The 16,844-nt window shown below is 48.8% G+C and overlaps 1 protein-coding gene across 1 annotated transcript in view; it reads right to left on the reverse strand.

Moving 5' to 3' along the window:
* CHRDL2 (chordin like 2) overlaps positions 1–15,659 on the reverse strand; it is a 35,159-nt gene extending 19,500 nt beyond the window's left edge. The window contains exons 1-7 of the mRNA XM_073329130.1: positions 15,608–15,659; positions 15,168–15,280; positions 13,776–13,869; positions 12,189–12,331; positions 4,687–4,780; positions 2,586–2,641; positions 418–589 (exon numbers count right to left, since the gene is read on the reverse strand). Of these exons, the coding sequence (XP_073185231.1) occupies positions 418–589; positions 2,586–2,641; positions 4,687–4,780; positions 12,189–12,331; positions 13,776–13,869; positions 15,168–15,280; positions 15,608–15,659 (724 nt within the window). The remainder of the gene's footprint in view (positions 1–417; positions 590–2,585; positions 2,642–4,686; positions 4,781–12,188; positions 12,332–13,775; positions 13,870–15,167; positions 15,281–15,607) is intronic.
* Between the last annotated feature and the right edge of the window lie 1,185 nt (positions 15,660–16,844).

Below are 16,844 nucleotides of genomic sequence, written 5' to 3' on the forward strand. Positions count from 1 at the left end.
GCTGTGTAAATGTTTCTGCAGGTTTTCCAGGGAGACTGTGGAGGGACCTTGTGCCCCATACCGGTTCGTCCCCACTGAAAGGATCCCTGTCCCAGGAGGCCACAGAAGCTAACCCTCCCCCGAAACTCTCCTTTTGCCTGGAAAGAGGTAGTTCCCTGAATGGAAGATGCATCTGGGAGGCACCAGTAATGAGCTGACCCCTTAAGAGAGATGTGATGGGCTCACCACCCAGGCATGGCATTTAATCTGACTCGTCCTGGGCAGACGTGACACCCCCACCCTACACCACCCAGTCTGCCATTTATGTGGCTGCCAATTAACTGGATTCTGCTGCGCTCCGGAAGCCAGCTGAGGTCACATGCCCTCTTCCCAGGGAACACACAGAAACCTCGCCCCCAGGAACAAACAGCCCGTCACCTTTCTTGTGCTTTTCTTTCAAGATGAATTTGACGGTGGTGCCAACTCCGCCTCCTTTTGGCTTGAAGCCCCTGGGAAGGAACTCCAGTGAGGAACTGATCACAGCGGAAGCAGTCTCGCCAAGCAATCTCTTGCTCACCGGATCCCCCAAGCACTGGTCTTGAGAATGTCTCTGTGAAAGGCCGGAAACAAGGATACTACTGAGGACCAGGCAGTTCGGCTGCTCTGTCTGCGGCGCTTTATGGGAAAGTTTAGCTCCAAGTCACACGCACATGGGCTGTGAAGGGGAAATGCTTAGCCTCTAAAGAGTCTAGTGGAGAGTGCATTGAGATGGATAGAAATCAGGGGACCTGGGTGCTATTCCTGGCTCTGCCACTGGGTGGCCATGGGCAAATCATTTCACTTCTCCGTGCCTCTGTTTCCCCTTCTGTCTTATCTGTTTTGATTGCAGGCTTTCTGGCGCAGGGACTCTCTCTTACTATGTGCGTACAGCGCCCAGGACAATAAGGCCCTGATCTTCAGTGGGGCCTCTAAGTGTGACCGTAACACTCTCAATAATGGTAGAGTTGAAATTTGCTACCCTTCCTCGATTCCTGCCACTCAGTCCCACTCCCACAAGACATGTCAAGTCAAATACCATGTCTGACATTAGCAAAGCTACTCTTGGCTTCTAAACCTAGACAATGGGTCATATTCCATGTTTATCCCGGAACACACACACACACACCCAGCCCCGAGGTCAATATAGGCCGTAGGCCAGCAGAAAAGTCAATGTTCTCTCAAGACTGGTAATCCTCCACTGCATGGGAATACCTTGCTCCTGGCTTTGGGATTCCAGAGAAAAATGGGACAAGACACATAGCACAAAGGATTTCCTTGTGGCTATTTCTGGAGTTTTATAGATTGGAGAGGTGTGGTCCTGGCATTTCATCCACAGGGCTTTGGAAAGAGTAAGGACAAGAAGCTATAAGTGACCGAATGCCGCAAACCTGGCATTGGTCATCCAACTTGAAACGTAGTCATGAATCAACCTAAAGGAGCCAGGAGCTCACTTTTTCCTCCCTAGTAGTGTGGCTACAAAGACTAGCCAGCGAGGCAGCAGGAAAACATGCTCCCATCCCGCTCAGGCTCTGGCTGCCATGCTGCTGGGGAATGGGCTACATGTGTACGAAGGAAAGGGGAGACACCAGTATTCTGAGCAAAAGCAGTTGCTGCCACTGCCCGGGAACTAGATTGTGTTTGCCCCTGGCTGTTTTCTGCAGCTAACCCTGGTGCCACTCAAAACAGGGGCAGCACCAAGGTAGACAAGGCTCCGACTGCCTCTGGCATTTAAACCACCATATCATTTAAACCTGCTCAGAGCTACGGTGACTATGCCAGTGGCCAGCAGCGCTTTAAAGTGAGTAAGGCACTTAACTGGGAGTCAGGAGACCTGGCTTCTATTCCCAGCCCTACCAGTAACCACGTGTGCAACTACTTACACCTCTCCGCTCCCACGTTACATTGAAAGTATAACTGGGTTAAAAAAAGAATTTGACAAGTTCCTGGAGGATGGGTCCATTGATAGCTATTAGCCAAGATGGGCAGGGACACAACCCCATGCTCTGGGTGTCCCTACACCTTTGGTAGCCTAAACCTTTGACAGCCAAAAGTTGGGAGTGGACGATAGAGGATGGATCACTCGATAATTGCCCTGTTCTGTTCATTCCCTCTAAAGCATCTGGCACTGGCCACGGTCAGAGGACAGGATACAGAGCTAGATGGACCATTGGTCTGGAGTGGTGAGCAGAGCTAAAACTGGGCCATCATCTCTATGCTCCTTTGCATTCAGAAAGGGCTTCCAGACGTTTCTGATGAGTGAAGGTCACTGTTGGTTCCAGGATTGTATCCTGCCACCCATCTCCACAGTATCCGAGCAACTTCCATGTAAAATAAATAGCATCATGGAGTCTCTAGTGGATTTCATGGAGTCTCTGACACGTCTCCCTTTTTGGGATAAAGTCTCTGCCTGGGGTAAATGTTGTTGTTACTGTTGGGGGTTTGGTTTGGGTTTTGGTAGAAGAACAGCTTAAAGGGCAAGTGTTGCAGAAACATGGATTTCCATGAATTGGCGATGTGGTTTATTTTAGAAGGGACACTTGGATTGTTAAAATGTAAACATCACGTACAACACCTCTGTTTAACTGCAGGGGCTCCTCTTCCATTGACTTCTCATAGGAACCGTCTGTAAAACACAAAGTTACAACAGGAAACGCAGAAGGTTAAGATGGGAATTACTCTCAGCAAGTACCTGGCTTCTGGTGTAGGAGACTCCCAAAACGAGAACGACACTCTAGTCACTAAAGGACGCCGCAGGGCACAGATACAATGTGAGCATCAATGGGATGGCATATTAGTTTCCACTAAAGTCTCCATATATCCTGGTTTTGGGGACAGTCCTTGTGTCACCACATCCCAGGAACTCCTGAAATGTCCTAGTTCTTTCATTTCATCAGTCCAAACTTTTGTAGTTTTTTTTCTTTCTAGCTATGAAAGTCGGTTCCAAACGTATTGCTATAGCGAGCATTCCACCACCTTAGAAAATGTTGCCCCTAAAGTGTCCCAGAGGTTTTTGATTCTGTAAATACAGTCACCTTAGTCAAAACCTCACTGGAGTGCAGTAAAGCACTTGTGATGGATCTGCAAAGCAGGGGACTGCAGCTCCCTCCCCACTGTACATCCCCTTCCTCCTGGCTAAGAAGGGACTATGTTCCCATTAGCCCCATCCCCATAGCACTTGCCTACCCTTGGCCAGGGACGGGAAAGGTCCTGAAGCAGGAAGTGGCCAGGCTGTCTGTGGGTGGGAGCTGCATGGCAGCAGGGAGCTGGAGAGAGACCCCAGGAACTGTGGACAGAGCCACATACAGAACAGGCTGTGACTGCTAGACATCACAGCTGGGTACAGGTCTGGGTGAGACTTATGGGGGAGCAGCAGCAGATGGGCATGGAACCACTGCAAAGGGGCCCCAGTGAGAGACTAACAGAGCCTGGCTTGGAAACCCACAATGCTTATTGGCTTGAATAGAGACTGGATGGGAAGGGGCTCCCTGAGCACTAGGCCTGAAAAGCCCTGACCCTCACTCAATTGGACTGCCCCAGGGACGCAAACAGGAGCCATTATTGCTCACTTTGAACAGTACCTTTAAACCTCTGCACCTAGGGTATTTACAGCCTTCTCCCTGCCAGCCCCATCTATCAGAAACCTTTCCCTGAGCCGTGTGGCTGAGTGGTTATGGAGACCCCCAGGGCTAATGCCTACACAGCCTAGCTGAAGCACCTATAGTGCTTGCCGCCAGGACATGGTACACTGGGAACGCTACTGGCTCCTTAAGAGTTTGGGGTACAGAGTAACCCCAATAATTACACATGAAAAGGGGACGGTGGCACTCTGTCTAAAACCCTGTTTGTCTCACACCATTTCTGGTGGCTGCTGGCAACACGTCTGCCAATTTCAGCTCTCAGTTAGACTGCTCTAAATATGGAGGAACTCCACAGACTTCTGTGGAGTTACTCCAGATTTACCCTGGTGTAACAGAGCAAAATTTGGGCCTCTAACTGTTTATCATTTTAGTAGACAGCAACAGCGTGATGTGAAACTGCTAGTCTGACTCCCTGCTCTGAATTTTACATATAAACACGGGGCTTGATTGTCTTCCCACTCACCCTGGTGTAAATCTCGATGAATGACAGTAAAGTCACTAGAGCTAGAGAATCAAGCATAAAATGCCACTGAGGTTCTTAATAACCTCAGGGTGTCCTTATCCCCTGAGAATGACTATGCCACTGTGGCATTTTCACCAGTTTATCCGAGCGATGACAATAATAGTGATACCCAGTCTGATTTCCACCAGCAAAGCAGCCTCTCCTGAGCCTGACAAATGAACTTCCGTGAGGGTTTCATGTCACTAACATAATATAACAGCGCCAGTTAACAAGGAGTTCGACTCAGGCCATGACACTGATCCTACTTACACTCCACACAAAGACACAGCGGAGGGGCACTGCTGGAACAGAGAAGAATTTGGCCCAAGAGGCTTTGCATGTGTCAGACTCTCTTACCATTGCTGGTGACCCGGAGGCAGAGATTTGTGCAATTTACAGCATGGATATTCAAAGTCATATTTAATAAGTGCGACATTCCCCCTCCTGGCTAACGGCCAGGACTGTGATTCCCATCCACTGACCTGACAGCAGACCTCACTTAGTAGCAGGGACTGGTTCCCATGTTACCTTGGCAGATTTGGCAGCAGGAGTCTGGCACAGTTAGAGGAGAGGAGCACAACAGATCAGGGCAGGTCACCAAGCCGCAGTAAATCTGGCCTTCCTAGAAAGCACAAAAAACAACCTGATGCATCATCTGCATTAACAATGTCCGGACAAGTACAGTGACCCTTAGTGTTTAGTAGCCAGGGGCCAAATTGTGCCATTGATTTTTAAGCAGATTTCACTATTTGATTTCAGTGGGAAGTTCTTAAAAATGGTTGGATTGATAGGGCCCTCAATTTGCTATAGCAATAAGGGCAGCTGTTGTATAATTTGCAATTACTCCATTCCAGCTTCAATCTACATAGCTTAGTAGACCAGCATTCTATTCCCAGCTCTGCCACTGGCCTGCTGGATGACCTTGGGCAAGTTGCTTGCCACTCTGTGCCTCAGTTTCCCCATCTGTAAAATGGGGCTAATGATACTGACCCCCTTTGTGAAGCATTTTGAGATCTAGTGGTTAAAAGTGCTATAGAAGAGCTAAGTATCTGAAACTGTCATATTGGAGCACCCTTCCCCAGCTTTGTCTCTAAGTGTACAGTCCTTGGGCCAGATCAGGCCCAGTGTAACCACTAGGCGAACTAGGCAGCCGCCTAGGGCGCCAAGATTTGGGGATGCCAAAAAGCGGTGCCCCCCGATGTTTTTTTACGCTCTTGCTGGAAAACGAATGAATGAAGAAAAGAGAAACGTCGCTGAACTTGCATTTTAACCTGTCGTTCTCTCGTACATTACAGCTATAGCCTATGCCAGCGCTGTGTCACGGGCACAAGCGTACTGCTTCACCAGGGTACAAAGTGGCAAGGACGTCCCCCGTTCTGACAGGCTGTTTATAGTGCTAAGCTGACTCGTTTTCGGAGATTGTTGACTGAGGTTAACTAGTTTTGTTGAGCTGTTTCAGATCTAAGACTCTGGCAAGTGCTGCTGCGTCATTTCGCTGCTATTGTGTGTCCGTTGTGTGGGTATGTTCAGTACTTGAGTGTACATGTTTATCGCGTGCGAATACACGTGTGTAGCTATGCTGTGCAAAGCGAAAACGATAACAATGTCAACACTGTCCGGTTATTCATTTATTTTTGTTAAATATGAAGACTAAATAATGAAATGAATAACTTTTCAAGCCAAACGTGTATTAATTCTAATGAACAATGCCCCATTATGCGGTATTCATTTTTGAAAGTTTATAATAAGCGATGCTCCAGAGGGAGGGGAAAGGAAGGGGGGGGGGCGCAAGGTGGAAGTTTCGCCTAGGGTGCAAAATATCCTTGCACCGGCCCTGGGCCAGATCCTCAGCTGGTGTAAACTGATAGCACACTATTGACTTCAATGGAGCTTCACTGATTGACACCACCTAAGGATCAGGCTCTGCAGTCTTTGTCCACTAGGGAAAGAAATCATGACCAGTCCCCAGCCACCAGACAGGACCAGAATCAAGCAGTGTTGCATTGTATTATATAGCACATGCTCAAATGAGTGTGCGTGGTAGGGCCCAGCCCACACTGAGATGGTAAACTCTTTGGGGCAGGGACAGTGTTGATCTTCCACAGTGTGTGAACAGTGCCAAACAACAATTGCCACCGTGCGACTGTATAAACAGATTTCACTAGCAGGGTCCCAGCATATTTTTGATGAGTGTGGTCAGATCTTGGGCTTGAGCACTATGCTATGAAAACTGCATTATGGATTAAGAAGGGAATTGATTATAGCCTGGTTTGATTAGCATGATTCTCAGGGGAAAACTGAGTCTCATATTTATGAGTCTGTGCCCAAATCAGTCTGTGCCCAGTTGACTAGGGAAACCAGGCTAGACTCCTGCTAGTGACAGCCATGTTTAACCAGCATCATAGCAGGCCAAGTTCTCATTCCATATCCATTCACCCCCAAATTTGTGGGGAAGCCAGATGGGAAATGGAGTTTGGAATCTGAGCCCAGATCCGGATCCGAATTTTACAGCTCTGCTCTATCTCTGAATTGGGTCAATCCAAACCCGCAGAACCAAGCGCTCCCAACAATCTGTAATCTGGATCCAGAGATGGATTTTGTGGTTTAGACTCACTAATATTTATTATTGGTAGGGAGGTGCCTGGAAAAGATCAGCGCTCTATGGATAAGTCTGAATAATGGGCTAACTTCAGCCTGGGTGTAAGCAAGCACAATTCCACTGCAGACAATGGAGTTTCATTCATTTGCCCCATGGCTGAATTTGGTCCATTATGCAGAACGCAAGGTAGAAATCAGAGAGAGCTGGTATGAGGCTTTTATACCATCCAGACCCCATAGATATCAGGGACCTCTCCCCCTTGCATTGGGTCAGGGATATTTTTCATTGTACCTATAGTATCCCAACTGAGGATAATTAAACTAACTGTGAACGTCTCTAGATCCTTTGACAGCTTCTTCCACTGCCAGGTGAGAAAAGACAAGGGTGTTGTGTGTAGGTGAATGGAAATAAGAAGGAAGCAAGTCTTGTGAATCAATGGATCCAAACTGAACCACTCGGCACGTCTATACTACAAAACTAAGTTGACTTTGTTACGTCGATATACAGCCCCCGCAGTAATTAAATTGGTTTCGCATGTCCACACTAGCTCCTTCTGTCGGCAGTGCGCGACCCACATGCCCCGGATGTCAGTGTGGAGCATGGCGGGGCACTGACAGCCAAAGCCCCACCGCCCAGGGCTGACAGCTGGAGCCCCACCGGGCTGCTACCCTGGAGCTGGAGCCCCACTGCCCAGCTCCGACTGTCAGCCCCAGATGGCGGGGCTCTGGCTGTCAAGTGCCAGGGACTGACAGCCAGAACAGTCAACACAGCGTCTACACTGACACTGCATCGACCTAACTACACCAACCTAAAACAGAAGTTGGTCCAATAAAAGATATTACCTTATCTCTCTAATATCCTGGGACTCCACTCAACAAAGACAGGCTTGAGCCAAATGCTGCTCTTGGGTCAGGGGTGTAAATCCAGACTATCTCCACTGACTTCAGTGCTGCTGGAATTTGGCCCTTGCTTGTTTTTAGGTCATGGATGACTGTTTCCTTATTTACCCTTGAGAATGTCAGGTCGCTGCTTAGAACTGCGTGTGTATGGGCCAAGTGGAAGAGAGGCAAATGCCATAAATAAAAGAATTTATGCCAAAGACCATGCACTTGGTGCAGTTTTCAAAGAGGTTAGTTAGACCAGCTGTTCGTGCAGCTGTTTCAGCAACTGGCAAAATTAGACACGACCAATCACAATCTTACTGGTGGCTGGCTTCATTGTGATCATTTTATTTTCCCCTTAGTGTCCAAGACACTGAATAAACAGAGAACCAGAGCAAAGCAATCCAACGCATCCAGCAAGTACATACAAACCTGGGAGTTCTTGATCAGCGGTGTCACATAAAGCAGATGAGACAGTAAAACCAAACTCTGCAGTGATATATAATTGTTGACGGAAGCATCCCTCTCCATCTGTTTATATTTCACACATACAAATATATACAAAACTTTTGGGTCTGGGTCTCCTCTCTTCAGCAAGGGCATCAAACAGGAGTTATGTTGGTATACAATTGGTGTAAATATGAGAAGAACCAGCCCCATCAATTATATATTTTGTATAACTCGTGTCTATCTGTCTATCTCTATGTGCCAGATTTGGCCATCCTTATTCATGTTGAGTATGTCAGCTGAAGTGTAAAGCACCTTAGTGAGGACCGAGGACTTGGCCCTGTTGGCACAGGGGTAAATGACTACACATGGTGCAAGACGACAACAAATCAAGCCCTCCTATTTTTTCAAATGAATTTTTGCGTGACTTCACTGCAGTTGATCGATGTGAAATTATCAGTCCTGAAGACTAAGCCCCGGGCCGTACTAGCACTAGTTTACCATCCCCACTGTCCAGGGCTCATTCAATCCTTGGCTCCTCCACAGAGACTTCCAACAAGGGAGCCAGTGTCCATTGTGATGAGGAGACCCATCCATTAGGAATTGGTCTGAGACCAATAACTCATTCCACGTAGTCTTCCCAAGAACCTTCTGGTAGTAACGACTTCTGGACGCTCTCATGCTGAACTTGATCTGGAGTTGAAAGGCTCCACACCCAATTACAACCCCATAAGCCATCTGGCCCCCTTTAATATCTTTATATAATAAATGGAATGAAAGCAATCTCTGTACAGAACTCTCCTTTTTATGGCTTTGGGACATGCAGAGAGAGGTTATTGATGCTTGGAATGTTACCACACGCCTTCCAAGTTTAGAGTGGTCGTTGCTCGGCAGTTTTATGTTCTACTCCTGGAGAAACAGGAAAGATGAGAAGAAGCCACTCAATCTATCCTCAGACACTCAGCTTACTGGCATCTTGAGCCCTGGAATCATCACACATTAGACATCCATCTTTGGGCCTTACAATGGACAAACTGTGCGCTCGCCAGTCTAGTAGAGTTCAAAAAGCAAACAGGAGTTGGGACACGGTTTTCAACAGGCCATTAACACTATCTGTTGCAAAGACAGGGTAAGACACTGTGGCAGAAGGCTACCAGAGTCGAGCCAAGTCCCTGTCTGAGTCTGCTCCCAGGCTTTCAGGCTTTCTGGGAAGAAAAATATTCATCAAATGCCCATTGGCAATGTTTGCAAACTGAAAAACAAGATGATCCACTACCAATGATTTGCTCTTCAGCAGCTAAACAGAGATTACACAAAGTAGCTAAGACTATCTCTGATGACAGGAGTCTGCTCACAGCCAATGTCTCATAATGACAGTGGGTCATAACACCCACAACACTGGGGTCACTAGTTGAGGAGAATCACAGTAGTTCACTACAGAATCTGCCTTGAAAGCACAAGATACAGACTCTTGCAGGGTTTTCTGCTACAAATGGTCCCAACCTCACGGCTGTAAGGCAAACCCTGGGTAGCAATGTAACTTACTAAGGCATGCAGTGCTGCTCTGGGCTTCAGTAACTTGCTCCTGGATGAAATCTGCTCTTTAGCTTGGTAATGTAATGGCTTCAGTGGATTTCTAAGCACACAGGAGCCATGCTGCAAAGGTGTTGGTGTACGGCCAAGCCTCCTCTTCCAAGTGCTTCCATCTCCACAGTAATGCTTCTAGCCCAGCAAGGTCTCTGTGGTGAACTCCAATGGATGATTCCAAGCCATCCCCTCTGCTGGTCTTAACTTTGGATGTTTACAATTAGATGGACGAGGCACTAGAAAACGGACAGTAGGGAGCAATCTTGCACTGGTAGCAGGGTGGATCTTTTGTATCTTTTAGGAAGGAATTATTTAGTCAGGGTGTGGTCAGAAGTTTTTGGAGGGCCCTTCATCTTCCCAGGTGAAAAGTCCTGCCATCCAAGACCTGCCATCCTTACTCACGCTGAGTGGCACCTTACTTCACGAGTAGTCCCATAGAAATCAATGGTGGCTGCTTGTGGAAGGAAAATACTAAGCATAAGCAGGATAGCTAAAATCTGGTCCTAATACAGTCTTCATATCTTCACACTCAGTGGGCAGATTCTGATCTTGGTTACTATTCGATTTCTATTCTGTTCTATCTTGATGCATATCCCTCCCTGATCTCTGTAGTGTCTGAGCGCCTTCCAGTCGTGCATTAAGTGATGTGACCGACATGTGTCACGTGTGACTCGTTCTCTCTCTCTGTCTCAACCTCTCCCCATTGGGAGAATTGTGTGTGCAGTGCAGTGTTTTGTTTGGGGGTGTTATGGGAGCATTTTTTGCAATGTCCATGCTGCTCTGTGTTCATGTCAGAGAAGGCAAGTGGAAGAAGTGCATCTTGCACTGGGAGCAGAAGGTGGTGAGGTTTGCGATCACTCTTAGATCCTGGGGGAGTTCATCTCACAGTCCCGGACCAACGCCTGAGAAAGTTCTGTCTCCTGAATAGATGAGCTTTAAATTCTATCGAGCCAGAGTGAAGTTTTCAACCATGGTCTTCATCCTGGAGCTTTAGGCTCTTTTAGATATCCTGGGTTGTGACGGGGTGTACCAGACCCACACTGGTTCAGCAGGGGTTCACCACACTCTGTGTGCCAAGGAGGCCATGCCCCCGCATGTCTGCTGGGCATGCTCCAGCTGGAATCTAGATATTAAAGGGAGCAACTCAGCTCAGTCAGGGCTCACTAACTAAGAGAACGGAGGTGCACTGCATGCTCCTGCAGAGGGACCTCCAACACTCCAGTTCGCGGTGGCCAGCCAGCCAGCGATGACCAGTGACGCTTAGGCATCCAACGCTGCAGAGGGAGGAGAGGCCGTGGGACTCCCAAGACAACTAGCTGTGGAGGAACGGGTAGGAAATAGCCCGGGGGAACTTAACAGGGAAACAGTCAAAGAACCAGGGCTTGGCTCAGCATGTTTCAGGAGGCTCCCCGCTGAGCAGGTGGCGGGCAACCCCGCCACCACCAGGGCCCTGAGTTGGGACCCAGTGGAGTAGGGAGGGCCCGATCCCCCTACCCTTACTGCCACCCACCCCAGGCAACAGCCCACCTCTCCAACCACTCCTGCCACCAGGCCACACTGCCCTGCTGGTCCAGGGTAGCCCTATTGACTCTGACCACTAGGCCACGTAGCCCTGATGAAGAGGGCAGCCATATTGACTCTGGCCATTAGGCCACACATCTCTGTGAGAAGGTGCAGCCTTATGGACTCTGACCATTGGGCCACACAGCCCTGATGAGGAGGGCTGCCATATTGACCCTGGCCACTAGGCCATGCAGCCCTGCAAGGGAGGGCACCCTATTGACCCCGACCATTAGACTGTACGGCTCAGAAGCCAAGGGCGGACATCCAGACTCAACTGCAGGCTGTACCAGCCCCATAACATGGGCCCAGGCCATTGAGCGAGCACCTTGAAGACAAGGACTAAGACCTTGAACTTGATTCAACACAGTATTGTAAACCCAGAGAGACTCAACTGAAGTCAATGGGATTACTCTGTATTGACACCAGTGTAAGAGATCAGAATCCAGCCCTAGGTGTCGGTTGGCCAGAGAACTCCTGTCTCTCATCAAGTCTGATCGTTCTCATGTAATGGGGAAGGATCCAAATCTCCTCTCACTTATGCAGGTTTGACTCCATTGTGACTCCATTGACTACAATGGAAGATCTTCCAGATTACACCAGGGTAAGAGCAGAATCCTATCCAAAGGGACAGGCTCTGATACACTACCTGACGCCACTGAATAGTCCTACGGAAGCCAATGGGACTCCTCATGGAGCGAGGTACTATTCAACATGAGGATGGCTACCAGAATCAGCTCATGGGGAATAACATTGCCATGCCAGCCGTGCCCAGTGGGAGCACCCCTTACGGAGCTGAGCTGGAATAGCTGGTCAGATTATTGTGATGCTGTTGTAGCGACACAAAGATTAAAACACAAAGATTTGGCACTCCCTGACCACGTCCTCCCCCTTCAAACCCATGCCCACCTGACAGATAAAGCATTGCGACTCCCTTTGATTCAAAAATAGCTTACGGAGCAGCTGCACTGTACACACTGATTTGGCTGCCGAGAAGGGAAGAGTTCGCTCGTGGTAAACATCTCCCCTGGTTGGTAGGTTGTCCCGTTGTACTGGCAAGACTTCACAGGCGCCCGGAGACCAGACGGCGTGTGCGGCTCTACAGGGAGAGAGGAGGAACAGCAACAGCTCCGCTGAGTCTCGTCGCTTCCCAGGCCCGGCATGCAGGACCTGAAACCCTGACACTAAACAGATCCTCTCTGCTGACGCTGCTCTGAATAATGGGAAGCTGGGACCATCTTCCAGGGGAGATGTAAACACGGAACACTTTTATCAGCCCCCCGCCCAGCCCCGGATCCAGCCTGGCCTGGGCCATCTCTGGCTGGAAGGAAGCCCATAAAGACAGTTTGCTCTGGCTCTCTGTCAGATTATTGCTAACCTTAAAATTAGAGTTAGATTGCCAAAGACGCCATAGTAAAAGGGAAGGACTTGTGGATAAGGAAGCCACACTTTTTCCCTTTCTCCCCTTGGCTTCAGAGGGTGGTGAGAGGCTACTTCCCTGCCCCGACAGCACTTTCTTCCCCACAATGCAGGGAAGGGGGCAGGGAATGAGGAGAGCCTGGATTCTGCTCCCTACCCCGACCAATGCACCAGATGTGGCCCACCTGCCCCAGGTAGCCTGCACAAGGGTGTAAGGGAGGATTCTGAACACCTCATATCCATCCCTATGTGAGCACGTTGTCTAAGCCACAATGCAATGCTATACGTTTGGAGCGGGGGGGGGGTGACAAAAACCACTAGGGTTTGATGGATTTAGCTCAGATTTCTATGTTTTCCTGTCCTGTCATGCAGCGGCCCGGACGGCGCGTCTGTTTCCAGTAGTGAGGTGGAATAATAATAGTTTGTACATCTACAGCAACGTTCCTCTGAGGCCACGAAAGCTCGTTACACACAGTAATCCTAGCGCCCCCGAGAGATGGTCTCCACTTTGCAGAGGGATACACTGGAACAGAGAGACTAAGGGTGTGTCTTCGTCGCAGAGTTAATGCAGGAGACCAGCACCTGGGTCCGCGCACCCAGTTCAGCCTCACCTGGGTGGGCGTGTCCCCACGGCCTCCTCACAAAATATCATGTGATCCAGGAGCTATTTCCAGCCCTGCCACGCTGTGAGGCACTGAGCCGGTCTCAGGGCCACCCTGTGCTGCTGTGAAATGGGGACAACCATTTTTGCCCTCTTTCACCAAGTGTTTTGACATCGCTGGGGGCAAAGGGGGTTCTGTGGGCCAGCTCCTCGGCTGGTGAAATTGGCACAGCTCCCTTAATGTCCATGCTGACACCAGTCGGTGATCTGGCTCTATTGGGCATTGTCTCCTCTGGGTTTGTACAGATCCCAGCACACGGGGGGCCCGTTCCCGATTGGGCTTTTGGACCCTCTCCTAATATAAATATTTAGAGCTAAGAACAATGTTATAAGTGCAGAGCGTTGTTATGATTACTGTTTCCCTCACGCCCTGACTGTCCAGAAGCAGAAGCGTCGACAGAAACTGAGCTCCCAGAGAAACAGAAATGTGGAACAAAGAAATCTGCTCCAGAAATCCACTTACCTGCACAGCGAGGACAGCACTGCTGTGGGTCAGTGACAGGCTTTACACAATGCAGGGCTGGGCACTGGATTTGGTAACAGCTCACATTCACATTCTGTTTGCAGGGAGAGAGAACAGGGCTGCTCAGGGACAAAAATCCTTCCCCCCCAGGCCTTTATGAAGATGCTGCCTTATTTGGCCTTTTGGACTGAGCCAGAAGTGGAAGGCACTAGGCTGAGTTACCCCAGCTTAGGGTCTGGGCAGTTGTATTTAAATTGTTGGGTACCACCGCGAGCTGCTAACCAGCGTCTGATCCTTGACAAGTACAATGATTATGAGGCTGTCTGACCGGTTACTAGAGGGACCAGCTGGCCTGTAAACATTCTGCCCCGTGCCCCGATCCTGTCAGAGCTCCCTGTTCATCCAAACAGTGCAAAGCCTCAGCATTGCTTGACTCTTCACTAAGTTGATCTGATCCAATAGGCTCCATGGTCTTGTACCTGGGGCACTGCTGTGGGACTCAGGAGACCTGAGATCTACTCCTCGCTCTCCCTGTGACCTTAGGCAAGGCACTTCCCGTCTCTGTGCCATTGCTTCCCCTCCCACCCTTTGCCAGAAGCTGGGAATGGGCAACAGGGGATAAATAACTTGATGATTTTTTGTTCATTCCCTCTGAAGCACCTGGCATTGGCCACTGTCGGAAGACAGGACACTGGGCTAGATGAACCTTTGGTCTGACCCATCATGGCCGTTCTTATGCCTATTTGGACTGTCAGGTTTATGGGACTCTCTTATTATGTGTTTGTGCAGGGCCTAGCACAATGCAGCCTCAGTCTTCTTTGGGGAATGTCATCCTTTGCTCCTGGCCCTGGCCCCAGGGACCCGTGTGTTTGTCACTCCAGACAGGCTCTCCCTGTGTTTAGGAGGACTCAACATAGCAGAAGATGCAGAAGCTCCAGCTCCAGCAAGTCTCCTCAGCAGGATGGGCTACTGCAAGGCCATCAGCCCCTGTTCTCCAGTCCCTCCATTAGCTCCCAGTCCACTTCCATTGCTAGTCCAGGGCCCTGTCCCTGAACATCAAAGCCCTCAATGGGTCAGGACCCCACCACAACTCCACCCATAATCCACCAGCATGGCTTCCCGGGAGAATGCAGTTTACGAAGCTGTGAGAGCCAGTGATAAAGCTTCGCCATCCGGGGGATTCAGTTGTGAAATGAGTTTCCAGAAAGGATGAGGCTAATCCAGCAGCTGGTTACCCTTAAGCCAACTGCAGTTTGCCATCATAACTGGGCTGATTAAAGGCCGCCAAAGCAAGGTTAACGCCCAGCAGCCCACTATAAACAAGTCTGGTAACCAGTGACACCTGTTCTCATATTGTAGATCAGCACGACAGATTAGACTGTGACGATATACCTCCAAACAGGTGCATCGGATGCAGTACGTCAGCCCCTGGGGTTCCAAGTAGGGATGCCAGCTCTCTCCTGGACCGTACTTCTTGCCATTAAAATCACAGAACATATCCGGACCTGAAAATCAAACAGGCAGACGTTATGCATGAGAAGGGAGCGCTCTTAGAAACGCATTATCCTTCCCCAGTCAATCAGCAAGGTTGAGCCAATACTTTCTAGTGTCCGTGTTAAGATGCAAACCCAAGCTTTTCGATTCAGAATGTGTATCCTGGCGGTCCGGGCACTGACCCGTGGGACACCAACATTCAAGTCCCTGCTCTGCCTGCTTCAGAACAGAGTTTTCCATCCCAAATTGCTCTAAATCAGGCACACCAGGGACTTAGGTCTCCCACATCCCAGGTCAGGGCCTTAACCCCTCAACCATGCGACATCAGTCTTTTTTACCAGAAACTGTTGAAACCGATATATCTCTGGACGTATGCCGTGATGTAGCCATGTTGGTCCCAGGATATTAGCGAGACAAGGTGGGGCAGGTCATATCTTTTACCTCACCAACAGAAGTTGGTCCAATAGAAGATATTATCTCACCCACCTTGTCACTCTAAAATCTCTGGACGTTTAGGCTTCAATGAAACAAGATCTTGTGGTGAAATTCCATTTCATTGGCAATGTTCCGACCAGCTCTGTTTGTCACGCTCTCTCATCCTGGATGCCCCACGCTGTGTTGCCAGCAGCACTGCCAGGATAAGTTGTCAGGCAGAGAGATCTGAGACGGCTTTAGTGTTACAGTCTGGGAAACACGTGGCCAGAACAGAGTCAACTTCAGAGGGTCACAGCTTGCAGGACATGCAAGGGTTAATCCAGACAGTGAGTGAGACGCAGTGTTGCCAACTCTCATGATTTTGTCATGAGACTCAGGATAATTATTGTTTTCCTTAAAGCCCCAGCTCCTGGAGTCAAGTGATAAGTGATGATTTCAGCCTTCATTCTTAAAGAAAAAGTAAGTTTCTAGCCCTCGCAGCTGTGGAGAAAGCTTCAAAATGTGACCCAGTGCACCCTGAAGTGTCAAAAAGCAGAAGGCAAATAAAAAGAACCCAAATCAATTATTTTCACATAATCTCATGATTTCAAAGCCAATGTCATGATATTTGATGAGCCTGACTCATGATTTTTGAACATTTGGGGTTGGCAATCCTGTGAGAGAAAGAAAGGGACGGAGGGCAGATGAAGAAGCAAGACAGGAACGGACGAGCCAGCTGAAAAAAAAATTGAGGGGTTTTTTTTGCAAGAAATGTAGACAAAAATGAAAATGGTTTTGTTTTCATTGAAATTTTTCCTCCAAAAAATTCAGGTTTTCCTTGAAGGAAAAAAAATCAAAAACTGAACATTTTTCAGGTTTTTTTGGTTCTGAACATTTTGGGGGTTGGGGGGATTTTTTTTATTCTTTATTTTTGTGGTTTCCTTTTTAGGGTTTTTTGGTCAAAAATCAGAAAATGTCGAGGACACAATGTTTTTCAGAACGTTTTTCACTTTTTTAAAAAAGCCACTTTTTGAAAGAAAAACTTCAGCTGCCCCAGCCTCCACTAAGAACGGGTGCTGTGCCGCTACGAAGCGCTGGACAAGCAGTTAAGGTCTCCAGACACACCCTCTGAGGTAGGTGGATATAATCGCTGACACACTG

Source organism: Lepidochelys kempii, chromosome 1, assembly GCF_965140285.1.
Source record: "Lepidochelys kempii isolate rLepKem1 chromosome 1, rLepKem1.hap1, whole genome shotgun sequence".
NCBI lineage: Eukaryota > Metazoa > Chordata > Testudines > Cheloniidae > Lepidochelys > Lepidochelys kempii.